At 36.0% G+C, this 27,337-nt stretch overlaps 1 protein-coding gene across 1 annotated transcript in view; it reads right to left on the bottom strand.

Moving 5' to 3' along the window:
- Positions 1-6,876: 6,876 nt before the first annotated feature.
- LOC145673011 (ankyrin repeat domain-containing protein 49-like) overlaps positions 6,877-27,337 on the bottom strand; it is a 34,661-nt gene continuing 14,200 nt past the window's right edge. Inside the window, exons 3-5 of the mRNA XM_081742314.1 lie at positions 20,290-20,450; positions 15,993-16,137; positions 6,877-12,813 (exon numbers count right to left, since the gene is read on the bottom strand). Of these exons, the coding sequence (XP_081598440.1) occupies positions 12,623-12,813; positions 15,993-16,137; positions 20,290-20,450 (497 nt within the window). The 3' untranslated portion in view covers positions 6,877-12,622. The remainder of the gene's footprint in view (positions 12,814-15,992; positions 16,138-20,289; positions 20,451-27,337) is intronic.

The following is a 27,337-nucleotide window of genomic DNA, read 5'->3' as shown; positions in this document are numbered from 1 at the left end:
AACGAAAAGCCGCGTTGCGTCAGTGGTAGAGCGCTCATTTCAGGTGGCTGGAATCCCTGGCTGGATCCAGCTCGCGCCAATGGTATACAAACACTGTGTGTTGAGGTTTTATCGTGATCCTCTCGTTTCGTTTAACTTTTTTTTAAATCCACTATCATCATCCATCTCATCATGACCGTCTTCTTTAGCCTTGGCGGATATTCGTAGGCATTTGCTTTCCATCTCCCCCCTACAGATTTTGGTGAGGAGGAAATTTAAGCATAAAATTTTTGGTGGGGGGGGAATTTCCCCGGCTCCCGGAATTTCACACCCTGATATAAACGTAGAATCCCTAACTGCAGAATAAGAAGGGACGACAGGTAAGTTTGGAGGCATCGGAAAATTGAACGGTTTATATCCCACCGATTTGGCAACACTGCTGTCACCTGTGTAGTTATATATAGTTCACTAATTTGTATAATTAGTGTGATAGTGAGTGGGTTCCAGAAATATAAGATGGACCTGGTAGGGTTTCTGACTTTCAGGATATTAGATAGGAAGGAAGGGCGCAAACGGAAAATTTTACTCCTCGGTCTGTTTCGCTCCATAATTCGTTAATTATCTTTGTGAAGATCTCTCACCATCCTTTGCATTATTGTTTCCAAACCTTCCTTTCCCATCATCTCCTGTAGCAGATGTTCCATAAGGCATGCTGTTCGTAGCAGCCTTATTCATGCAAAGTTTAATATGGCCCCACCCTTTGTTATTATCTACATCTATCCCTTCCACGTTTCAATACATTTTAGTATGAAGCGATTTCTTACTTCATTTTACACTATAAGTTATTCTCTACCTTTTCTTTAGAATACGTTTTTTAGTTAGATGTCCACTTCGGCCAGCACAAGATTGTGATCACAGAAAATTGCAAGCCTGGAGACAGGGGTAAAAGTGGATCTGAAAAGATAGGGGGGCGCATAACGTCACGCCGTCCCCCGTGCCTATCTTTGTCCATTGTAATTATTTTAGGAAGTGGAAGGACGTCAGATATTTTTGGAAGTTCGGGAACGACATCCGCTCGCGTTCCCCTTCACTTTTACCCTTACCTGGAAAGGGTCTTCGCATTCCTTAAGAGTCTTCATCCCGGCGAAATTAAAATACCGCTAATTTTACAGGAAGTATGTGATATCTTCAAATAGATAAAAGATAATCGAAATGTGGAACAAGAGCACCCTAGACAATATTATTTTACTTGAGAAACCGTTATCACGACTCACTTATCTGCTTTCGATTTCGAGCAAGTTTGAAAATCGGCATTTATTTTCGCGTTTCTAAACAGCTGAAAACGGAAAGCCGCTAGGTGACTTGTGATAACGGTACCTCACACAAAATAATATTGTCTAGGGCGCTCTTGTTCCATATTTCAATTATCTTTTATCTATTTGAAGATATCACATAATTACTGTAAAATTAGCGGTATTTTAATTTCGCCGGGATGAAGACTCTTAAGCTGTTCCAATATCTTTTTTCTGAATCACAACATAAGCTATTTGATATCTCGAAGATACTGGAGAGGAAGAAAGACAAATGAAGAGAAGAGAAATATATACAAAATACATTAATGACAAAGGAAAATTTCTGTATACAGGGTGAGTCATAAATCTCCATACAAATGATGATAATACTACACTACAGTTATATAATAATATTCCAGGAAACTTACTACCTGGAATATGAAAAATAAACATTAGTCATCTTGTATGGAGACTTATGTCTCACCCTGTATTTTTCAATGAAAAATGAAATAGTAAGAAATAATACAAAACGAAAGGCATTTACAGAAAGTAGCAGCAAAAATAAAATTGAAATAAAATAGGATAGAAATACATGTGTGGGAAAACTTCTAAATGTAATGAGATGGGTTAAAGTTCTGAATGTTATGGACGGCTAAAGCTTAGGATGGAGTTCGTAATAGGATAGTAATGTTTCTATCCATCTCTTTATGAGAGGAATCTAAGAGAAGAATTTTGAAGAAATTTACGCGGAAGGTGGACGAATGTACTGTAGTATTGCAGGTATAAAGAATGCAGGCCTGCAAGATTGTCGGCGATTGTTAATGCGGATAGAAAGAGAACTTATGGTATTGCCAAACATAAAAGGCTGGACAGTAGATGTATGAACAGTAAAAGATATATTAGCTGAACTCCCCGTTCTTCACACGGGGAGAATAAGGTTAATGCAAAATATATCAAAGTAAACAAATGAGTGAATTAAATAAATATTGAAGAGGGTTGCCCCTCTCAATATGGGTGAAATAAATAACAAACAGCAACATCTTTACCCTCTCGTTACGTATGCCCACATAACAAATATGTATTGTCGGTTGCATATATGCAAGGCAATCTTAGAAGCAAGCACAAAGTGCATAGATTTTGACTTCTTCCCCAATCCCCCTGGATCCGAAAATCGAAAAATAGTGTTTCGTACGCGATTAGATTTTGTGAAGATATTATCTGTGTACAAAATTTGGTGGTTCTACGTGATTCCTTCATATGCGAGAAGCTGATGACATACATATTTTATTTCATTGTACAGAAGGATAGGAGAGTTTAGACTAACAGAATGGTGAAAAGTGTGTTATTTTTTGACAGATGTTAGAAGGTCAAACTGTAACGAATGTAGGACAGGTTTAGGTTTATATTGGTTTGAGTTTAGTCTTAAAAGGATTTCTTAGACCCTTACTCTTCCTAAACTCAAACTGCTGTTTATGAGGTATTAAACGTGGGAGAAACCGAACTACCCTAATGTGTTCAAACGTCAATGCTCTCCTACAGGGAATTGAACCCTTCCTTGTGCACCAATAGCACGCTCCCTATCCACTATCAGCGGGGAAGAGTAAGTTTAGTTTTTGGTAATTCTTCGATAGCGTTACAGGAATTCAGGTGAACTGGTGACTGAGATTAGTTAGTTCGGATTATTTATTTATTAATTAATGACTTGGGAGTAAAGTTGGGGTAGGTGTTCTCCATTCGGGAAATGGCACTAATACAGGTTTCCCGAATGACCCAGATATAGAGTGGGAAATATTTGATGCAGTGAGGATGGGGAGTTTTAAAGGGAGATACTGCATATTGTAGGTGGGTTTGATGTGTGCATCAGTTCCGAGACTTTCATTCTTAAATCTTGGCATCCATATCAAGAGAGGTGACTATGTGACTGATAAAGTATTATTTTGATTTGACTTGATGGCGTTAAGAACTGTAGAAATTGTTCGAGCTCTAGTTTTCGATACCAGTTTGACCTTTTAACATCATATCATAAAAATAATGTCCACTAGTCTGGTAGCTGAGATTCTCTCGCCTCATTTATAGTATTAAATGCATCCAGTCCAGTCCTTAACGTTGACGAAACTCTGACCTCTCTTTCAGTCTGTATCAACATTCACCAATACTCTTGAAGCACCCAATATACCAGTCCCAGGACAGTTTAGCAGTGTTGCCAACGTTAACAATAATGTCACTAAACGTAATGCGTAAAGTCGCAAGAAATTATAATAATTGTAATGGAAATAATGCTAATTTATTCGCTGTACAACATTTCAAATGTCGCTAAATCCCTAGTTTAATAATGGTAAACGAAATAAATCTTCTCTCTTAAAATATATCAAATCACTAGATTTAGCGACAAAATCCCTAAATTGGCAACACTATAGTTCAGTGTTGAATCATTATGCAATAACGAGGCTATGAAGGACGGAATCTACATTATTAATGTGGACTCTGAACAGTAACTGGGGCTTGAATCCGGTGAAGTTGGCGTATGCACAGACCAGGGGCGTCATTTCAGACTTCGCTTGAAGAGGGCAAGAGCACCATCGACATAAGACTTTCACGTTTTGTACTAGTATATTAGTAGACAATCGATTAAAGTATATGTATTCCTCAAACTCTTGGGGGAAAGGGGAAAATACCCTCCTTCCCCCCCTAAATGACGCCCCTGGCAAAGACCATTATGCAAGATTAACCGTCACAGTATAGGCCGTTCCCCACTAGACTATCTTGCCTCCTGGAAGAAAGCTGAATTACAGGATCATGTCTCTGGCTCCGGTTAACCAATGATAACAATACGAACTTGCATCGTCTGTGTAAATATACCTTCACCTACTCTCCTATGCATCTCGGAGAGAGATTAGAAAAAGTGTTACCGTTTTGTTAGCGAACCGCCTCCTACTTGTAATCGTCTACAGGTATAATATCCACCTTTCTATACCCACTTCCCATACACTTTTACCTTTGAAGTTTTTTTTTTTTTTTAATTATTTTTACTATCATTCTCGTATTCTGTATTCTCAATTTTATTCATATTTTTTCCTCGTCATCAATACGTATTTTTTTCTATTGACTTTTCTTTTCACAATCATACGCGTGTATTTCTTTGTTCTGAAATTTTAGTTTCTCTCTCTCTTTCTAGTACTCTTACCAATCAAAGCATCGTATAATTTTATCTCCTTCCACCCTTACCATACTGTATTACCACTGCAAGATGGCACCCGACTGAACGCTTTATAATTATCTTATGTTCCTTATTTTTTCTTTCTTTTCCTCTCAATTTCTGAAAGGGCTTTATAATGTATTTATTTTAGTTGTGTAATAATGTTTTCAATATATACACTTTCGCTACATGCTTCATCAGACATGGAGAGGAAGAAAAATGAAGAAAGGAAAATTAAGTAGCAGAAAATTAATTGTGAAGCGTTTACGTGGACGATAGTTACGATTTCTCCAGTCTTACTTATATCTTCAAATGCATTCACTGTCCGCCCTCCTATACTGACAAAACTCAAATCTCCGTTTGATCCGCATCAACAATCATCGATACTCCTGCGATGCTACTTTTCCCACCTACCTGTTCGGGGGCACAGAACACTACATTTGACCACACTTTTCGCGTAGAAAAAACCTCTTCCCCCTTCATTTAGAATAGTATCCTACCTAACTACACTCGCTCCGTTTTCTATACGTTTATCTTTGCTAATTATTTTTCTATTTCCTCTCCATTCCACGTAATTTCTCACTATTTTTATTGCTATATCACGACGGGACAAATAGCCTCGCTGTTGACGTCAACAATAAATCGTATTCCTTTATTCAATCATTTTATGTATTCTTCATATGTCTTTTTGTTAATTTCTTCATTAATTCATATTTATCCTTCATTTATTATCCCTTTGCTTTCCTACACTTATGAACTTATCTATCTCAATAATTTTATCTTCTGCCACTAAACAGCCTGGGTACACTATCACGTTACCTCGAATTCCATGATGGCTTCCGTCTGAACGCTTCACTCCTACTTGCTGCTATTTAATTCTTCGATCTTTTCTTCCTGCTTCTTCCGGTTCCCTTTTGATGGTGCTCTTTTACACTATATATGAGATTATGTTACCTTTATTCTCTGACAAGTACTTTATTTTCACTTTCACTCCGGAATTCCTCCATTCCAATTATATAAAGATTGTTATCAAAATAATGGAAATAATGGGAAAACGCTGCTTACTTCATTAATATGGTGTGGGACCAACGTTAGCCTGTAGAGTAGCTCCGATTCGTTACAGAATTCAGGCATCTGCGTCATGAACGGTTTCCAGAGAAATACTGTATCATTCCTTATACAGTGTAGCACTCAGTTCCGTCAGCGAGGATATCTGCTTCGGAGTCTGAGATCCAGAACTGACCTGAAGAGTTCAATTTCTCTTACGCCTGGCCATAGGACGGACCAAGGGAGGTGGTGAAGTTCATCCCTATGTTCATGAAACCATTTCTCAACAGTTCTCGCATTGTTAATAGCGTATTGTCATACTGGAAAACTGCGTTATTGGCAGAAAGAAATCTGGACCATCCCATGCCCGTGGTGGGCGTAATCAAATGACTCACGGAATACCAGGAAATTGCAGCTCACAACATCACAATGCATCTCCGCTATCAAGGAGGAGAAAGTATGAAACATAAGTTGAAACGAAATGAAATCATTGTTTTATCTCCCACGGTTATCCCGGCTAGACTAAAGAAGACGGTGATGATAAGAAATGAATGAAATGGTGGAATGAAGAAAGTGGGAGGAAACGGAAGAACCCAGAGAAAACCCACCGCACACGGTGTTTGTCCACCACAAAGCTCACTTGGCGTGAGCTGGGATCGACAGAGGTGAATGCTCTACCATTGAGCCACCGCCACCCCCAAAGAATATATATATATATATATAACAGCCTGTTGTTGAAAACAAGGTGAAAGAGGATAAGGTGAACAAGCTGTTTCATATCATGGTGGCCCACTCTGCATGTTCCAGCCAATATTTTCTTCGCGCTAAGGCGTTATTGACGGTGATCAGCAACTTAAAAATGCAACCCGATCGTAAGCGTTCATAATTATGCAACTCCGTCGGTTTCTGTGTCACAATAGCTTGTTCCTGATGCTGATTAATTTCCGCAGTAACTTTTACCACATTTGTTCTACGGTTCTTGATAACAATCCTATGCAATGCTCGGTAATTTCTGTTACTGAGGCTTCTATTCTGTCCACTATTCCCCTCTGACAATTTTGTTCTGCTATGTGTTCTCACGGTCGTCAGTACCTTGGACACTGTTCCTTGCAATCCTCCTAACGCACTGGCCATCTTAAATACACTTGTGCCAACTAACCGCACACATAATCACCGTCTGCCCACTTCAACACACGCTTCCATTCTACCCCACCTAACATACTACAGGAGATCACCTAACACACCGCTAACAGCCAGGCGCTACACACGTATCCTCAGTATTACCACCTCAAACATCTTACGTGTTATCATATTACCAACATCTTACTTTACGTGAATTATAATAACTACACAATACGCAGCTACTTTCAAATACTTTATTTACAAAACAGTATACTATTTATATTTACATTTCTCGAATAGACTTAAAGATCTTCCCGTATTATTCTTCTTTTTTCAACAATATGGTTAACTTTAGCACTTTCGATAAATCTTCCTTCTCTACTGACGTGTGGTGATATTTCACTGAATATCGTTAGAAGACTGGTTGTGGAACTAAGCCAAGCAACATCACAACCAGTGTACTTAATCTCTTTCTGCGGAGACAGTATTCTAAATAATTATTACATACACATAACAAGAAAACACAGCATAGCAGTACTGAAAACAATTCATCTGTGAAGCTGCCTAAATACATTTATAGCATTAGCTGGAAGTTCGTTAAGAAAATAATCTGTGTATACACTTCCTTTTGTTTCCTATCCCATCCAGCTTTTTAACTACGTTTTTTTCGTGAACAAATCTGTTAACTCCAGCTGAAATATAGAATTTCAATAGATAATAATAATACGGGAGTTTTCAGTACAAAGTGTCTTTGTAAACTAACATCACTAAATGAAATTATTTCACATTTTGTCTTAGTATTGTTAAGAATGACTAAATTTCGTATTTTGCCAGCACATCAGAAGTGTTTTTAAGTCATGTACATATAAACTACAGGCTGATTATAAATGGTTCATCGGGTTTTAACATGAAATGTGTCGAAAACTATTTAAAAAAACACGTTTGTGCTAATGATGAAACGAAAGAATACATTTCAAAGTTTCTCATATTCGTAATCTTGAGATAGATGGCAGCGCAAGCGTAGTTTCCAAAATGGTGTCTATGCAGCAGAAAGAATACTAGAATCCGTTGTTACTTTACAGCATGCATTCCGTAGACAGGTCGGCAGATGAACTGCCAGGTCACCAAAGCATTCTGAGATGGTATTCACAGTTTGCGGACACTGGCTGCCAGTATACGGTTAAAGCACACGACGTTTAAGTGTTTCTGAAGAAACAGTGGTGCGAGTTAGGACGACTTTCCAATGTAGCTCACATTTATTAAATTCTGATAATGTTAAAAAAAAAAAAAAAAAAAAAAAAAAAAAAAAAAAAAGAGAGAGAGAGAGAGAGAGACTATGAACTTAATTTTCAAAAACAATAAAATATTTGCTAGCTCCACGTGAATATTGAGTCATGTTAATAATCTGGTATTTGTTACTCAGCCAACTTCCGTACAATTTACGTTCAATTTATACTTTATTATCATACAAATATTTATATTTTCCTAAAGAAAATTTATTTATGTAATTATGAAAATTTACAGCGAATATGTAGTTTATTTTAAACGTATTAATTCATTTAAATTTAGCCCTGCGATGTAATTTTAATCTATGAACGAGGGAGTTTGAAATTAAATAGATCCACCAGGAAACCAGACACAGTATCATTGTTTCTAAAATTAATAATTCCTTAAATGTTTTAAACTCATGTTCTATCCTTAATTGCATGCATTATACCACATCGCACATTTGTAACAGTGTCTGAAACTTGGACAGTTTCTATATATTTTCATTTATCATTCGTTTTTGTGTGTGTTACGCATTTTTAAATACAGTTCCTTCAAACCCAATGAATCATTTATAATCACTCTATATTGTATATTGTTTGTAGATTTTACTTGATCTTTATTCATTGCCTAAAGAGGTAACTTCAAGTTTAATCAATTCCATACATTAATGCTTGAATAAAAAAGAACTCTAAAAAAACATAAAACACAAACACACACACACAATGTTTAGACTGAGGTAATATAATTTATCAACAAACAAATTATTAACTTCAACTTGAAATATCAGTCTTACATTCATTTGGTGTTGTACGATTCTTCCTCCTGAACTACATAGGTGTATTTTTTATACGAAAATATAAAAACGGCCTATATTTGGACATCTTATTAAAAATAACAACATTTTACTTAATGTAGTTCGAGTTGGCTACGCATCACTGGAGTTCTACCTTGCAGCACGCCCCTACCACTTTGTAGCGCAGAATACGTAAAATTCATGCAAAATTGAAGGCCTCCTCAGAATGATTTGAACACCCATGAACATGACAAAATATACTTCAATTAGAGATTTGCTCTGTACTTTTTATGCAACATCTAGTGACTCTTAAAATGTACTAAATCTATGCCTTCCAGTGAAGCATATCTATGATGGTTGTAATGCACTAATTTTAATTTTAGCTTTGATATCTTTCACTAATCATGTGAAATGAAATGAAAGTTTTAACTTCAACGTCCCATCATTACGCTCCACAGCTGAAGACGACAATGATGAATTAAATGTTACGAGCGGCAGGTATAATGGCTCTACAGAGTGATGAGAAGTTTCTGGAGTCAAAGAATGATATTATACATAACAGGAAACTTCGTCTCAATCTTCAAGAAAGGATATTAAAAAGTAAATAAATTTCTTAATTTTAATTAAGCAAAGAATCTAAGATAAAATCGAACAGAGCATGTATGAAAAACAATGACTTTAGGAAAGAAGGATCAAGAACAGATCTCATTCTTTCATTACGACAGCTAACTGAAAAAGAGCTAGGATGGAAAAGGTGGGTCATAGCATTCACACATTTGGAGAAAGAATATGATAAAATACTTTAGACAAAACATTATGAAGTTCTCCCTATTTCCACTCAACTAGAGTCTTTATATTTCAAGTGTGTCCTTGCTGGCACTGCTATCGACGTGTGTTTTTCCGTATTTTCCTCAAAAGAGGAGGGATAAGTTGCTATGGGCGAGATCCTTCAATAGTTTGATGTGGACAGAGTTGCCATTCCGAATTCTTTCCGGGCTTCGCTGTGCACTGTCTTGTTAGCCATTTGAAGTAGCATACGATATTCACTCGTCAAGACCAAACGACTGAATGACAAATTGGCAACACAGTATAGGTCATTCACTTCTTCACCCAAAGCAAAGGGAAGATTTCCTCCGCAAGAAGGCGGCGGGGGTGGGGTCAAAGCATGTTTCACATATTTTCCGAGGGCACAGCTGAAATAGACAGGCTCTAGTTGGAATGGAGGAGGAAATATAGTAGATAAAAAACACTATGAAGTCTACCAGTACGGAATGCGGACGAACCATACATAAAGCGTGATTTGGTTGAATTGAAATGTGACTTGAAATAAGACAGTGTTCTTTCCGCTACATCCTACACTATTCAATGTCATTATAGAAGAGTAAAAGAACAGAAAAAAAAAATTATAATGCTTTTTCCCCCTCTCTTCTGACTAACCTTGATGTTTATTCAGTTACCAAGATATGTATTTTGTGGAACAGCAACAAGTTTTTATTTATCAGTGATAATATTTTAAAATGATTATATCATATTTAACCAATTCCCATACAGTCCTATCCTCATTAACGTATGTCTTGATACCTATGTTTTTGAAACCTATGTCTTGATAATGCTGACAGCTGATTGTAAATATTCGACGTTTAAGATGATTTTCTGAACAATATACTATGATATATTGAAAAGCAACTTGAGTACTTTTTCACTTTATTGGAAAGAAGTCGGAAAGAAACCAACTGAGAATAGTAAGACAGCTGGCTATTTGAAATAAATGCATATAAGAATATGGTCTTCGCATAAGCCAAGGAAAAATCGATGTTTTGACTAGTTCGTGAAAACCAACAAATCAGACAAATAAAGTTACGAGGGAAAGCACTGAAGACAGTAGAAATGTTCAATTACTTGGGTTCACAACTGATGCTTTGGTAAACGCCAATGGAAAGAAGAAATCATTGGAAGAAAAATTTACCAAAGCATTGAGCATCTGATACAGAATTAAGAACATTTCTAGAAAAGCTAACATGTTACTATACAGCACATACTGCGTGCCCATAAGACTCTACAGTATAGAAACACAAAGAGAAAATAGTGAATCCAAGCAAATGGATATGAGTTTCCTACAAAAGTATTCTCGGAAAAAACAATCGAATAAGAATTACAATACTCAGAAACAAAATTGAGTAAGAGAGTAAAAGAAAATGTAGAGTAATCTAGGCTACACTAGTACTAGCACGTGGAAAGAACACAAGGAAAACGGCTTTGTGATAGAAAAACTGCAACGAGGAAGGCGACGACGCATGTGGCAGGATGAAGTACAGGATATGAAAAGCAGAGTACGATGAGAAATAGTGTAATGAAAGTTGTTAGGCTCGTACATGCTCAGAGCAGGCAGCACGCTTGAATCGGGAATTTACAATGATATGATGTCGTATTGGAGTAACTTTAATTTTTTTTTTCTTTAATACAATACAGTTGAACCCACAATAAGTGATTGGAAGAAAGATTCCAATCAATACAAATACTTCGTGTATTTGAAGTTGCTATATTTTTTCTACAAAATATCCATCATGGTACGGTATATGTATTTTGTTTTCAGACTCATTGGTAAAGCTTAACTATACCGGCAATGTTTTATCATTATATAATGAAAGCCATGAGATGTGACTAAAACAGCAATCTGTGGTTATGAGGGGAAAAATCGTTGTTGAAAGTGGGAATTCCCACTAAAAATTTCGACATTAATAATTAATTAGATGCATTGTTCCGAAGTTTAAGTTAATAATTATAATCGTGCGTTAGTTTAGCTCCTTTAGTAGAAGTACTGTGATGTTCTTTTTAACAACACATCACGACAAAACACTTTTATCTTCACGTTGCTGACCCATAATGTTCGTACAATAGGTTACGTAATTCCTCAATTTTTTCCTTTTTAATCACAATTATAGATAAAGCAGGATTATTTTGTCTTAATGGTGGTTGGTTGCTTGATTTGGAGTTTATCGTCCGTCATCACAGACGTGGACCTACAGCTTAACGTGGGATCCCAACGAAAATCAAACCCGGGACTCCAGCACCGAAGGTGCGTATGCTAGCATATAGCCACCAGAGGGTAGGGTTGCCAAATCTGGAAAATAAAAAAACCGTCACCCCTCCCCAAATTCCCTATGATATAGGTTTAAGTGTGAAGTATTTCTATTCGGACCTATCCATGGAAAGGAAATGTATTATCGTGAACAAAAGTGCATTAGCACCTGTATTGTGTATATCCTTAGTACATTCACTAATAAGCTTAATAGATACATTTTGCTATAAATGAGAAACTGAAATTGGTATTAATCATTTCATTGTATTTACAAGTAACTGCCACTTCTTTAAAATTATCGAAAGAAATGAACAAAAGTATATTAATCTTTACGTGACAATGTTAGATTTGGAAAATGAAATTTAATCCTCACACTTATACTTCAACTACAGGAACTTGCTTTAAGAAGTCCTTTTTCACTCTCAATAAATGTATAAAATTCCTTACAAGTAAATTTCAAATTTTCCCTGATACAGTCCCTGTCATCTCTTTAAAATTATCTAAACAGATGAACAAAATATATTAATCGTTGATAGATAGTGAAAGGTGACAGTTTTGGATTTATAGGATGAAAGTTACTTTTTAAATATATACTTCGAACTAGATGAAACTGCTTCGAACTAGATACAAATTTGAAAAAAAAAAAAAAAAATGGTCATAAAGGGACTGGTAAGAAGTTTGTACCGGTCACCGGCTTTAATCAAAATAAGAGCAATATTTCCGGCCAGGCCGGTGAAAAACCGGCCAGTTGGCAACCCTACCAGAGAGGGACTGTTTTGTCTTATTCTTGAACACTCTCATGCAAGTATTTTTTTGTTTTCTTTTTCATAATAGAAAATACTACATTATATTTGATTAAAACAAGGTTCCACAATTTCAAACAATCCATAATATTGTCCACTTCTTCGTGCTATATCAAAAGCTGTCTCGTTACTCCCGTTTTTCAACTCAGGCTTCAGATAAGGATTCATAAGCATTAGCTGCATAGTTGATTTGGCGTAGCTATTTGCTGCAGCCAAGTGTAGTGGTGTCTGGCCTGAAAGCAAAAAGACGTATTTCTTTTAAAATTTTAGGACCATTTCAAGTTTAGTTTATTTCGAAACAGAGAAGATTAGTGCATGTATTAACACTTTCACTGCCGTGTGAATCAAATTGATAGCTTATCACCTTTTATTAGTATAGGATGTCTTGTGTAGCATACTTGCTCTTACAAACTTTATTTGTTCAAAGACGCACCATACCATACTGACTCGCATATACTCAACACGTTCTGGGTTTTATTTGTATTACTTTAACAAAAAGATTCTGTTTAAATAAATGTATTTATGATCAAGTCCTGCTCACTTAATCACTGCTGACTTAATTTCTGGAAAATGTACACAGATGAAAGCAGTGTTAACTAAAACTGCTGGTGCGAACTACCATTCTGTTTGGCAATTATCTGGAATCCATTTCACACACACACAAGTTTTTTCATAAGACGTAAAATTGTAATAGTAGTAATGGTGGCACAAGTCATTCGTAAATGACTAACTAGTTTACTTCTAACTGAATTAATTTTAAAATGAATACAATTGTAAAAAAAATCTTATTTTTAACGGTTACAAAACTATAGCTTTGTAAACTAGATTCCTGATTTATCAGAAAATATATATATATAACCGAAATTACACTGGCGCGGAAAGTGTTAATGTAAAGCAATAACCAAACCACAAAAATTAAAACCTTTTCCTTTAAATGATAACACAAAATACGTTTGCATTTTCATGTTCCATTCATGACTAGAGCTATCAGTTGTATTTTTGCTTAACAACGCTTATTTCGACATTTTCGGATACTTTTACCTATTTTGCCAAGTTTACACAAGTTTTAAGAAAAATCTATTGTTGGATCCAGTGTATGAATAAATAAATAAATAAAATTAAACACTATATATGTGATTTTAAAATCACACTAAATGGAAAAAAATCGATAGTAAATATTTTTCTACTTCTATTCTTTAGTTCGACATTAAAGAACTCATTACAAACCGTTATTCAGAAAATTAAATATGCTAACTATATATAATCGCTTTACAAATTACTGTGTGTAATGTACGTAAATCAAAACCAAGAAATACACAAAAACGTAAATATACATAATTATAATGCACAGGCCAAAGAAAATATACATGTTCCTTCATATAGACTAGAAACGTGTAAGATTTTTTTTTTTCTTTCAAGAATCTGGGAAGTATTTAGACGAGAGACGCTTACTGTACCAAAGAGATCAGTTCAAGAATTCCCATAACCAAAGAAACACTCAACAAGAAAAGATCACTCTTAATTACCAGGCTTAATAATTGACTAAGGAAGAAGTTGATCAAGTGCTATATATATAGAGAGCATTGAACTGTATGGTTCAGAGACTTGCACATTAAGGAAGTTAGAGAAGAAATATTTAGAGAGCTTCGAAATGTGGTGTTGGAGGAAGATAGGAAGATAAAATAGGCAGAGAGAATAACAAACGAAGATGTTTTAATTGGATAGGAGAGAAAAGGACGCTTCTAGCAAGCATCCTACGTAGAAAGGCTAACTAGATTGGGTATATCTTGCGAAGAAATTGTCTCTTCATATCGCCATAGAAGAAAAAATGGAAGGAAAATGAGGAATAGAAAGAACAAAACTGATCGTGGGAGTTAAAAGAGATCGAGAAATGTGGAAGAAACATTTCCAGGCCCACACTTAAAACTGAAAAACCTCATTAGTCCCAGGACCTTCCAAAAGGCTGAATAATAATAATAATAATAATAATAATAATAATAATAATAATAATAATAATAATAATAATAATAATAATAATAATAATAATAATAATAATAATAATAATAATAATAATAATAATAATAATAATAATAATAATAATAATAATAATAATAATAATAATAATAATAATAATAATAATAATAATAATAATAATATCCAATTAAGTTCTCCACCATTAAAGCTGAACCAAGCTAGTAGTACGAAAAATTCTATGAAAAGATGCATTTCACTCTTTCGATGAGTTTCTTAATTTAGAAGAAACACAAACAATAGCTATAAAAATATATTATCTTGCTTTAACTTAATGCCACTCATGTAAATAGTTTATATATATATATATATATCGCAATCAATTAACTATTTGTAAACATACAGTAATATGGAATAACCCGGTTAATGTTTTCTGACATGTTTTATCCCAAGGTGCCATTTGCACATGTATTTGTTAAACTGAACGTAAAAAAATACAATACAATTCAATACTATGTAAAATCGTCCATCTTTCTAAAACCAGAGGCTTTTCTTGGAAGAAGGCATGCATTTTAACTCATTTATTTTCCAATATTTAACTTTTTTTTTCTTTCTTTCTTTTTTTTAAAACCATATTTACTCTAACTTCCGCTCTGAATGCGGCTATTTTAAAATTTAATTTCAAGAACTTAAAATGTTAGAAATTTGACGTTAAGTGCACAACAACAGTATATGAGCTTGAGTACAGTATGTATTCTAACAAGATACATACATTTAACTTTAAAATAATCCAGAGTAATGGTTTCAAGACCATATCGGTAGCTTCATCAACACAAACACAAATTACTCTTCTAGTACACATGGTATGTACCTGATGAAGATAGTTTTAGTTTATTCTGCGCGCGGGGAAAAGGAATCGCGTTTGGTTCAACATACACGGAAAAGCCTTCCATAATAAGTTTATATGCCTAGTAACAATCAGCAACAGTATTTGTAATTCAGTTCATTTGAGTCTTCCAATGGATCTTCCTCAATTATTGTACAAAACAACAACTAAGCCATTCTACAGAAGAACGACGAAAGCTACTTTATGGTAGTACAAAGGAAAATGTGTAAAGACAAAGGATAAATTATACGTATTTAAGAAATAAAAGAAATGTTATTTCATTTATTCTCTCCCCATTTCATGTGATTTAAGCTAGATATAACTTTTAGTGCTGCAAATGTGGCTGACCAAATATCAAGTAACATACCAAACAATATTTTCTTTCGTCACCACTGGAATCAGACCATGCTGTGCACTTTTATAAGAGAAATGAATGCGGAATACATTCCAATAGGTGAATGCAGAATGCATTCGACTTCGGTTTCTTACTGGTGTTATTTTCTTTCCTAACTTCTATACATTTAAAAGTAATTTCCACAGTATTTATAAAATTACCTCCATCACTTGTTGCATTGATATCTGCTCCATGCTCTAACAACAATGCTACACACTTTGGATTGTTCCATTTACAAGCTGAATGCAACGGCTGCCACTTATCATTTGTTTGAGCAGTATGCTCTGCACCTTCCGAAAGCAGGAACTATAATTAAAAAATAAAAATACCATTGTCTAATGTATGTAATGGTCTTCACTACTCTCTCCACCACTTCTGCTTATGTAAATAACTCGATAACAACTAACAATGTGACTTAATACAGGGTATCAGGAATGAGATTGACGGTTTTTAAAGAGATAAGAGGAAAAAGGAAACATGCATTTTGAAGGAAAATTTAAAGTTTTTTTCTTATATTATTTACAAACAGTTTTAACTCAGTATAGCTTCAAAGGAGCTTGATTTGTGACATGGAGAACATTCAACTTGAATTCAATGTCTCTTCACATATTCTGTAACATTTGAGGTGTGATAGAAGCAATCACATTCCGAATACAGTTTATCAGTTCATCAATGTTACGAACCTTTTAACCAGAATACATAGGGTTGCCAAATTTTGTAAACGAAAAACCGGGGCACCAATCTCAGGCTATATATGAGATCATGGTTCCTACTCATTTGGTCAGAATTAATTAATTACATGTCTTTTCCAGATTACTACTCACAATTTTGCAGTTCATTCTATACACAGTTAACACAAATGAAGCTGCCCAAGGGATATATAAAGAACGTGAAAAGATAACATAAGAAGAGCTGCCTGGTGTCCCTTATTCCGAATTTCGATTTGTTGTGTTTAACAGGTAGTAAATACTGCGACAAGTATGACATGTTGATAATTGAAGAAATACTTCTTTTCTTTGTTCCATCATCACCTTAATCAGAAACGCTACCCTAAAAGAAATACAAATTTAGCATTTACAACGAAAAAGTACATTTATACTAAATTCAGAATGATAAACAAAAAGTAAATCTCTTTAAAGCCCGTCACCGAAAAAAAAAAAAATCTTTTCTATTGAAAGTGATATTAAAGAAAAATTTTGCCATAACATATGTCCCCTCTTGAATATTTTTTAAAAAATTATTTTCTTCCCCTCTGGAAGCCCAGACAACCAACAGGACGAAAGAGTGATTTTCAAACTCTTTGTTTGTTTAGTAAAACTAATTGGCTACATAAATCTCCCGAAAATCTTCTATTGTTAAGTGAGACATGCTAGTTCATGCAGGTTATTATTATTATTATTATTATTTTCAATCTGAAGAACGAAAACCGGGACAAACAGGCGTCCCAAAAGCTTTCTTCGGGACAGTTAATTCTTTCATTGAAAACTGGAACTGTCCCGGGAAACCGGGACATCTAGCAACCCTAAGAATACATAACGTCTTTCATATAACCCCACAGGAAAAAGTGCAGAAAAGTTAGTGGTGGCCAGAGAACTGGCGCACCACGTTGTATTTAGCATCCAAGAAATTCTGTTCACTCGTAAGCTGGAACGTACCGGAGCATCACCCAATTGGAATATCATGTGATTTCGTACATGATGTACTGGAAAGGGGAACTGGAAAGTTTTGAAGCATGTCTAGATAAACATTTCTTGTTATCGTTTGCTCCATGAAAAAGAAGCGGCTTATAACTTCATTATGTGTTAAAGCACACCAAACATTCATTTTAGTATTATCTGGGGAATGTTCCATATACGCATGCGGATTCTCAGATTCACATATTGTAACGTTGTATCTATTAACAAAGCCAGTAAAGTGGAAAATCACTGCATCTGAGAGAACAATGTTCTACAGAAAATTATGGTCATTATCAATCTTCTGCAGAATTTCATTAGCAAATGCAAGTCTTTTTGACTTGTCATTAGCCTGAATTTCTTGCATCAATTGCAATTCAGACGCAAGCAAAGATGATCGTTTGTGTACTGAAATGTGCAGAGTTGACCTTGGAATTCCCAGCGCCCTGCTCGCAGCGCGCATTGATTTCCTCGGCCTACGTGTGAAACACTCTCTTATTGTTTCCACCTATTCGTCTCACACGCAATTAGCACCATTGTGAAGTCTCACTACACTCCCTGTCAACAAAAATTGTTCCTTCCACGTCTGAATACTATTAAGTGATGGAGAATTCTTGTGATAAACACGGCGAAAGTTCGTTGCACTTGAACAACACTTTCTGTCTCTGCAAACCACACACGCATTACGCTTTTTCGAATACTGACGCCATTTTTCGTTTAGACAATGTTAGCGCCATCACCAATAGCTGTACAAATATGAAAATATGCTGCAAAAACTTTTGGGTTTTCCTTCAAAAATGCATGTTTTCTCTTTTGCCTATCTGTTACCATACTAAAACTAGACACTTTTAAAAACCATCAGTCTTATTCTGGACACACTATATTTACAAACAGCAATTAAATGAAATAATATTTGTTATCAAGGTTTTTCAAATGCTGTAGAACTTTGAGTAAAACTAAAGCACAAGTGGTTCGTAAAATCACTGCGAGTTACCCTTGCTAGCAAGCTATTTTTACAAATGCACATGGAACAGTCATTTCCAAACGGTGTGACAGAGAGAGCTACTGTTGTCTTAGGACAAAGTCAGAACTTTATGGAATATAATTCACGCTTTACAATAAAGTTTATTGTTTATATCCTTAAAACGGTACCAGTAACTATTGTTTGTTATAATCAGTTCCGTAAATAATGCTTCTCTAGGATCAGTTATAATCAGTTATTGCAGTTCCGTAAATAATGCTTCTCTAGGATCAAAAATACAGTGATCATAAAAACAGTGTCTTTTCATTAACATAACACTCATTACTCTTCCAATAGTGATTAAATGTCCTATTCACCAAGCAAGTGAAGAAACCAGTTGCATGGATGCGTAATATGTGTAATCTGATGAAGAAATCAGGATGATTTCGAAATATTGGCAGTGGGTGGTTATTTTCAAGGCTCTGGGTCCAACTACAGGTGATAAAAATAGGACTAACCAAAAATAAACCCTCATACTTCTATTCTCTTTGCAGATAAACGTAAAGCCTTTCTGTTTTAACTGTGCTCCTTCTGACGCTGCTGTCGATGTGTGTTTTCCCGTATCTCCCTCGAGAGAGGAGGGACAAGTTGATGCAAGCGAGATCTTTCAATTGTTAGATGCGAGAGTGTTGCCAGAATGAATTATTTCAAGGACTTCGCTATCCTCTGTCTTGTTAGCCATTCTAAGTAGCCTATACGACCTACACTCGTCAGGACCAAACGATTGAATGACAAATTGGCAATACAGCGGAGGTTATTCACTTCTTTTTCGTAAGCAAAGGGAGGATTTCCTAGGTCAGAGGGTGGCGGGGGTGGGGCTGAAGTATTCTTTGCATATTTTCGGAGGGCACAGACGAGAAAGACAGCCTCTACCACACTTCACGGTTAGCTGTACAAAGTGTCAGAATTTCAACTCTGCATGTCAACAGAATAATCCAGGATTTTCCAGATCAACCAATAGATTGTGCCAAACACTTTGGAGCAACGAATTTCATGGCCCTATTTATTGCTTGACCTTCAGAATATGGGATTGTTCTCTTGTCATGCAGAGGCGAAATTCTGACGCATTGTACAGCTGTCCTTGAAGTTGGGTACCACCTCCAACGAAAAGAGAAATATAAGGTTTTACTTTTGAGCAGTTATATATATATATATATATATATATATATATATATATATATATATATATATATATATATATATATATATAACTGTTGAATTCTTAAATATGATCCATGCTATCAATTTCAAATTTCAGAATGCATTTTATTTTACTAAGCAGCGGATGGCATTTCAAGATGATAAAAAGCATGATAACAGGGGAATCATCTTAGTTCAACTAGTGAAACCCGTGATTTAGCAGACTTCGGATTTAAAGGACAAAATTTGACTAACGTAGCAAATGAATTCCAAATGAATTGCCTTACTATGAACATTTCAGGCAGTTTAGATTTTTGATCATTAACAAACAAACAAACAACTTCAACAGGAAAGCAATTAAAGCTTGAGACTTTTTATTCGCCCTTCTACTTACATTTACACTTACATTATACAGCAAAGTTTTGAATACAGTATCCTATTTAAATCTTGTTCAAAATACAACTCGCGATATTACAGACACCCTTTCGCCCCAGTCAGTCCGCAAAATGGCGGCTTTACTGTATTTTATATATACATAAACATTTATCCACTTAACTCCTGCTGGTTGCTGTCAAATAAAGTTATATATCGTGAAGCAAATATTTATTACCTTCAGGTACTTACATTAACGACTTCCACGTTATCATTGTAGCACGCACGATGTAATGGAGTGTAACCGTCTTTATCTCTTACTTTCAAAAGTGCTGGGTTTTCCTTAACCAATCTGCGAACAATATCCAACTCCCCATTTTCAGCTGCCCACAAAATCTCCTTTCCTGGATCCTCTGAAATTTCGAAAATGAGATTTAAAACTTAATATAGATGTTATTGCAATATTTTGTTTGTTTCAAGTATCTTTTTAGCACCTAGCTATTATGAGAGAAAAATTAAAAGCTCAACCTGGGTCCCATACCACTTGTATTTCCACTGAACATATGTCCGAGTCTTTCGCGCCAGAAAAGAAAGCCCATAATTATTTGACCACGAAGCAACTCGTTTTTATAATTATTTAACCCTTGTGTACTACCAAGAAAATTGTTATACAGGAATTGCCATGGGTCTTCAAGGACCCCATCTACATCAAGTTCTTTACGCAGAACCATCAAACAGACAACTGAAATTTTTAGTAGGCATCTTTAGCATAGACTCGAGATAGAATACAAGAAGAGACTGAATTGTAATCTCACTTGTTTAAAAGATATATCATGATAAACACCTCTGGGCATAGAGTAATAATATAGTATATAGCCTTTGGGGTCCCAAAAGACCCCATGGTAGTACACAAGGGTTAATATGCAGGGTATTCGGAAACACTAAAAAACTTTGGGAACATAATTCGCACATGGAAACATGAAAATACTTATAGACCAACGTGGGTGCATAACTGCATAATTTCGGAATTATAGACTCAAGAAAATTGATCGAAACGTCATAAAAAGTGTCATCACTCGAGAGCGAAATGTCGGATGAAGGTCGGCTAAAAGAACAAAGGAACTAATTTGCAGCTAGATTCCATTAGTGAGCCTGTGGATATGGGATATATATCAGTTTTCAGTTCCTAATCTATCACTTTTTGTTGATAGAAGACATCACGTATCTCTTTTTATGTTTGGAATGAATAAGAGATACGATCAATCCCTGGAGCAGTATTGGACGATTCATGGAGAGCAAAGTCGAACTCAAAAAGCGTGAAAGGACCATTATGACGCTCACTGTTGGCACTACGGGAATTTAATGGGTTCTATTCTAGACGAGAGTGGGAAGACGAGCAAACGCTGAGGGGTAGTATGCAGACTCAGAGACAGACTCAAAATAGTGGCCCAAAACGTTAGCTATCTAGGAAGGGTTAGTCTTTAACAAGTAGTTCTTACGACTTCACCAATGCGTTAGTAAAATAAAACAACTACTGATTATAGTACGGATGAATAGAATATATTAACGCAAACTTTAGCTGCTAATTAACACTAAAAATACGGGAAAAGCAAATGGAATCATGAATGTGGGAAAGCGATGTAGGGTGATGCACTAACTTCATGACCCATCATGTTCTGACATCAATAATGTAATTTGGATCAGGAGCCCTGTGTTTATGTCACTTCCGGATCATGACCGCCATTTTGAAATTCACCATATCGGATCAACGTCAAGTTTTTTAATGGAAAGGGGATTATGTGGGGTACCAAGCAGCAACAGAATTTTCCGAGCAATGTAATACATTAATTAATTTGTTCATGACTAGAACGGTTTAGAACTTACAGTGCTTGGAAAGTTGACAAATTCGCTGTTTGTAGCAGGTAACAGACGACACTGACAATAAACATAGCTCCATAGATAGCGTTTTTACGGAACAAAATTTGGGCAATGAGGGAAGTACTAGTCATCAGCGTTCATAAAATGGTCGTGATCTCGCTACTTCACTGATGCTTTTACACACTGAAACTCGAACGTAGGTAGTAGGAGGCACCATGATGTGATATGATAACAGAAATGCTGGCTGCTAATAGTATTTCTGGTCGTATCAGTGATGGTGCCAGTTTGGAACCTGACGCGAAGCGTGTACAGTTTCAGAGAGACAAAATCTTAAACACAAAAGCTGAAAGTCTTTCAATATCATTCGTGAGAAATATATATTGTGCTTAGTGTGTTTGTACTTCTATACTGTGCGTACGTATGCGCAGGCAACGAATATATATATACATATACACAAAAAAAAAAAAAAAAACGCGAAATGGAGTCAAATACGGCAAACATTGTAATGTACGTACATCTTGCAATAGCTGCAGACGTTACGGTTCAAGCAAACTCCAACGAATATGGCACGACAGGAAAAAATCGTAGACGACATAATTGGTTTTCTAGCAGATAAAAACTGGCATTCGATATAGAACACACTGAATGTTCCAGAGGAGGCGCATCATGAAATAATTAACAATGAAGCGAGTAGAAGCGAAGGGGAAAGCACAAAACAGATTTCAGTAATCCTAACAAAAGACGAACAGCCCAAGAGTGTACGTTAGACGCATCAGTTATATCACCAGCAAAACGTAAGATAGGCACTTTACTCTCGGTTGACAAAACGAATCAAATTATTGACTATACGACAAAATATACAAACCACGGGAAAAAGACGATATGTAATCGGTTTCATATTAATGAATGAACCAATTAACGTGTTGTTGAAAAAAAAGAATCAAGGACTATCACGCGAAGCCAGGATTTCACGAATAGCATTATACAGTCAGTTTATACATACATGTGAAGTACTTTTGCAAGTGGTATCTGATAGTAATCTGCAACGAATGACATGTCATATTGCTCGTGATATTGGTAAAAAAGTTTAAAGTCTAAAAGGCCCGGCTAGTTAACTTTAAACGATATTTACAATATCAGACTAAGGAAAATGACAACTTTTAAAACACTTTGTTATGAGTGCCAGCCGCAAGTAGTGCAAACTGCTAAAGACCATGTTTACAACATCGAATTGGTGTTAGCTAATTTTGGTTTCAAATATGTCTGAAATGCTGACTAAGTGGCTTCCAATTTGAAATGTATCGCCCAAGAACTCTGGTTATGAAATGGAAAAAAGAAAATTGAGGCTATTGCAATGAACATAAATGTTATGACGCAATCCTACATAATTAGGCTCTAACTAATTTAAAGCGAGACTGCTCATCGTTCTCCACAAAAAGAACGGAATAATAGCCGTAATATTGCAGACTGGATTTAATAAATTAGTGTAGCTACTTGGAAATCTATGTGTGACAGTATTAACATGCGGTAAAATAGGATTACCTGAACTAAGAGAATGGTATGTGAATGGCTATTGGCCAAATGAAAGTAGCAGGAATTTACTTGTGGTGGACATCTGGACATGATATAATAACTTAGATGTGCAACACACAGCAGTTCCGACTTATGTCTATATATATATATATATATATATATATATATATATAAAAGAGCTACAGGCATAATTCAACTTTGGATGTATTATTTTGATGACCACACCAAATATATGATTACGCAATGCAGGACGATAATTTCCATCAAAACTGCATGACATATCATTGTCACTTTGCATTTGTTTCTGTACAATCAGGATCAGTCTCTTCGCTCCATAAGAATGCTTTGAATATATTTTGTAAATCATGTAACATTGATGATCCGATTGACCGCAGAGGTGCCTCATTAACATGTCTGGTATTTAGTTTTGTGACATTTCTGACGCTTTATTCTATGTTAGATACTCATAGTGCACTAGAAAATTCTATTTTGGCCATTTTCTGAATGCTGATGACTTTCAATTCTTGCATTTATCGTAATTTTGCCCGGTAAGAATGACATCTATGGAGTTATATTCATTGTCAGTGTAGTCATCTGATATATGTTACAAACAGCAAATTTGTCAAATTTCGAAGTACTGTAAGTTGTAAGCCGTTCCTGACATGAATAACTAATTAGTGTATTACATTGCTCGGAAAACCCCGTCCTTATTTGATACCTCATATGACCCCTTTCGATATACAAAAAAAGTTGACCTTGATCCAATATGGCGAATTTTATGATGGTGGTCATGATCCGGAAGTGACACACACACAGGCTACACAGTGGACAGTAACTCAGTTTACACAGCTGACGTTAGAACTCCTGTTTTCACATTCGTTTCGGAGAAAATAGGTGCTGAAACTATTGGATCACACTATACATCGCTTTTCCGCAGTCACGACTGCATTTGCTTTTCCCATACTTTTAGTGCTCATCAGCAGTTGCGTCAAGATTTACGTCAATATATTATATTTATTCCAATAGTTGTTTCATTTTGCTAACGCACCGGTGAAGTGGTCAGATCTACTTATAAGACACTACCAGCAGATAAAGCAGGCACACCGAGAGCAGAAGTATAGCCAGTAATGGAGCAAACCCGACGACACACACAGTCAAAGGTGTGTGACTATTGAGGGGTAAAACATAATTCTTCCAGCTTCGAAAGGTTAAGCAAACGCCTAGTACGAGCTCGGAAAATACGAAACTGCTCCAGATGCAAATAAGTTGGATAACTTTAAAGCAGCCAGGGCTCGCCGACGAGTCAAGATAGTCTCACGGAATTGCGAACTCCACCATGGAAATTATCAACAGGGAGTGGTGCTACGACATTCTGGAATGAAACCACGAGGAAATGTATGCAACAGCAACATCAGGGCAATGAAACGCACTGAATTCTCGGAATCTATCCTAATCAATACGCTTCGAGTTGAAGCACGGGCGAGGAAGCTGAGGAGCAACAGGGAGACTTTCGATGAACATCGGAAAGTGATCACTGCCACAAAGATTATGACGCGTTCTCCATGTCAATGAGGCTGAGAGGGCAGCACTGCACATGGAGAGATCTAAACAGGAATAGGTACAGTGGGCAGTGGAGAAGTGAGTAAGATTGCCATCGTTGAGGACGAGCAGCCCACTTTCGTCTAAGAAGTCCGTTACCGAAAAGGCTTCTGAGTGAGGAATACGGAACAAATGGTAAGCAGGCAAGGGAAGAAACTCGCACTGCAACTACTTGGAACCAGAAAACGATGTGAATATGCAGAAAATGAAAGAAATCGGAGACACCTGTCGCAACGACGCCAGCAGCGCGACCGTCACTGTAGTTATTACATCTGTAGACCGTATAACCAGAAAACAGAGATGACTGCGTAGACTTTAAATGAGTTTACTGCAAACAGACAAGTACTGATGTGTGTCCAATACCAGTTGTCTCAATTCCTCAAAAATACTATTGACGCCGTTTAGGTTCCATTGAAGAAGTGATATAAAATTAACCTTTAAGACGAACCTTACCGCGCTGCGAACTATCGTCCACAAATGCTTCACGAGTTTGTCTTCCAACATATCAGATGTCATTAAAACTGCAGGTGATTTACGAACAGAAAGATTTCGATTTCCTCGGAGAGAGGAAAAGTTCATACAATCGTCGAATATGTTGGCTAAGTTTTAGGCCAGCGATATAAGGCGAGCAGCGAAGACTCTTACTAGCTGAAATTCATTGGGTTTTTGGAAAATCACTTGATGACGCGAAGACTAGATGATCGCTTCAGGACGCATCTCTACAACGGGATCTGTTTGGGTGGAAACATTACATGTCTACGTTATGAGAGATTTCCGAGATGTAGAGGACGCAGACGAAAACAAAACGGGGAACAAAGTTGGAAGACTCTTTCAGGAGCTCTTGGCATAGGCAACGGTAATCTTAAAGATTTTCCCCTTGCGCCAAGTAACTTTCCCGGATGGTCAACTGTGTAAAGAAAGGTTTTGATATATATCTGGAAAAGTTTCCTTTATTCTAGAAAACTTGATTCGAATCCTATGTGGAAGTATAAGCAAATTAAAATTCTATGCGTCGAAGTTAACTCTATCACCGCCCGTCCTCTACATCCATTAGTACTAATGGAATATATGCTTGAAATAAGCACTACGTTTTATGTCCGTCCTTGATCCGAATTTCGTCCTCAAGTTATGACTCTTTATTATATCGTACCAACCAATTGTCGGCGGACTGAATCTCTCAATGATGCACTTGTGAACCCACGTTCGTTCTTCGTTTTTCATGTGAGGATTGTTGTTGTTTATTGAAAGTTAGTGTCCCTTTTCAGCACCGAGGCGCTGACCTAAGTTTAAGGTGGAATCCAAATCATCGTAATGCGTTCTAATTTCAACGGTTTTCCCCCAGAAACATAATTCTGGACCCACTGCACTCGTATGAGGATTCATCTTCCAAAGCTTCTTGACGAAGTTTCCGAACTCTCTGTACAATGCAACATTTAAATCTTCAGTGATGGTTATAAAACACAAGTTTATAGAAATAAGTCAATTATAACTGGGCATTTTCTTCAGGAAATCGTTAGTTCGGACAGCCTATCTTTACACTTGTTATGAACATTTATCATCTTATTCATGCCTATATTTTAGTATAAAAATGTTGCTGGTAGAACTACATATTTGTATTCGTATCCTCAATTATAGATAAAAATGTTATGTTCCTAAATTACTGTTAATTAACTTCTTGTTGAAAGCAACTTCTCTTCTTACAGGTCACTCCGAAAAGAAATAATAACAAATACCTATGTCGTATTGAATCATTTGAGAAATATCTCTGCTCAAAGGAAATATATCTCTGCTCGATCTTATACGAACTATTTTCTTCCAAAATAAAGCAGGGGTGTATAATTTTAAACGTTTTACCAGCAAAAAACAAACACAAACACACACACACACACACCTCTACACAAATAAATATGAACAAACACAAACACACAGAGGAACATTTTGAGATGTGGATAACTGGAACGCAGGAAGTGAATAATCTTATCGACAATTGACGAAATTCAACAAAATATTGTCTTGCAAACACTTTTTCGCTTCTCCTGTGAAGTTAATATTTTATGACTTATACTTAGAGATGCAAAAAAGCCGGCTTTTTTGAATCGATGGTTTTTTTCACATAAAAAAGCCGGCTTTTTTGGGGAAAAAACGAGAATTTTGGAAATTTTGGTTTTTTTTTTTATTTTCATGATTTTTCTATCTAAATAGCTTTCTTATAGTATATTCTATAGTTAGATAAGAATTCCATGACCTAAATGCCATATTTAGCTCTGTAATTCACCATCAAGATGGATGG

Source organism: Thermobia domestica, chromosome 16 (genome assembly GCF_964235325.1).
Source record: "Thermobia domestica chromosome 16, izTheDome1.hap1.1, whole genome shotgun sequence".
In the NCBI taxonomy this organism is placed as follows: Eukaryota; Metazoa; Arthropoda; class Insecta; order Zygentoma; family Lepismatidae; genus Thermobia; species Thermobia domestica.
The sequence above is the reverse complement of the archived record's forward strand: the minus strand, read 5'-3'. Positions and strand labels throughout refer to the sequence as shown.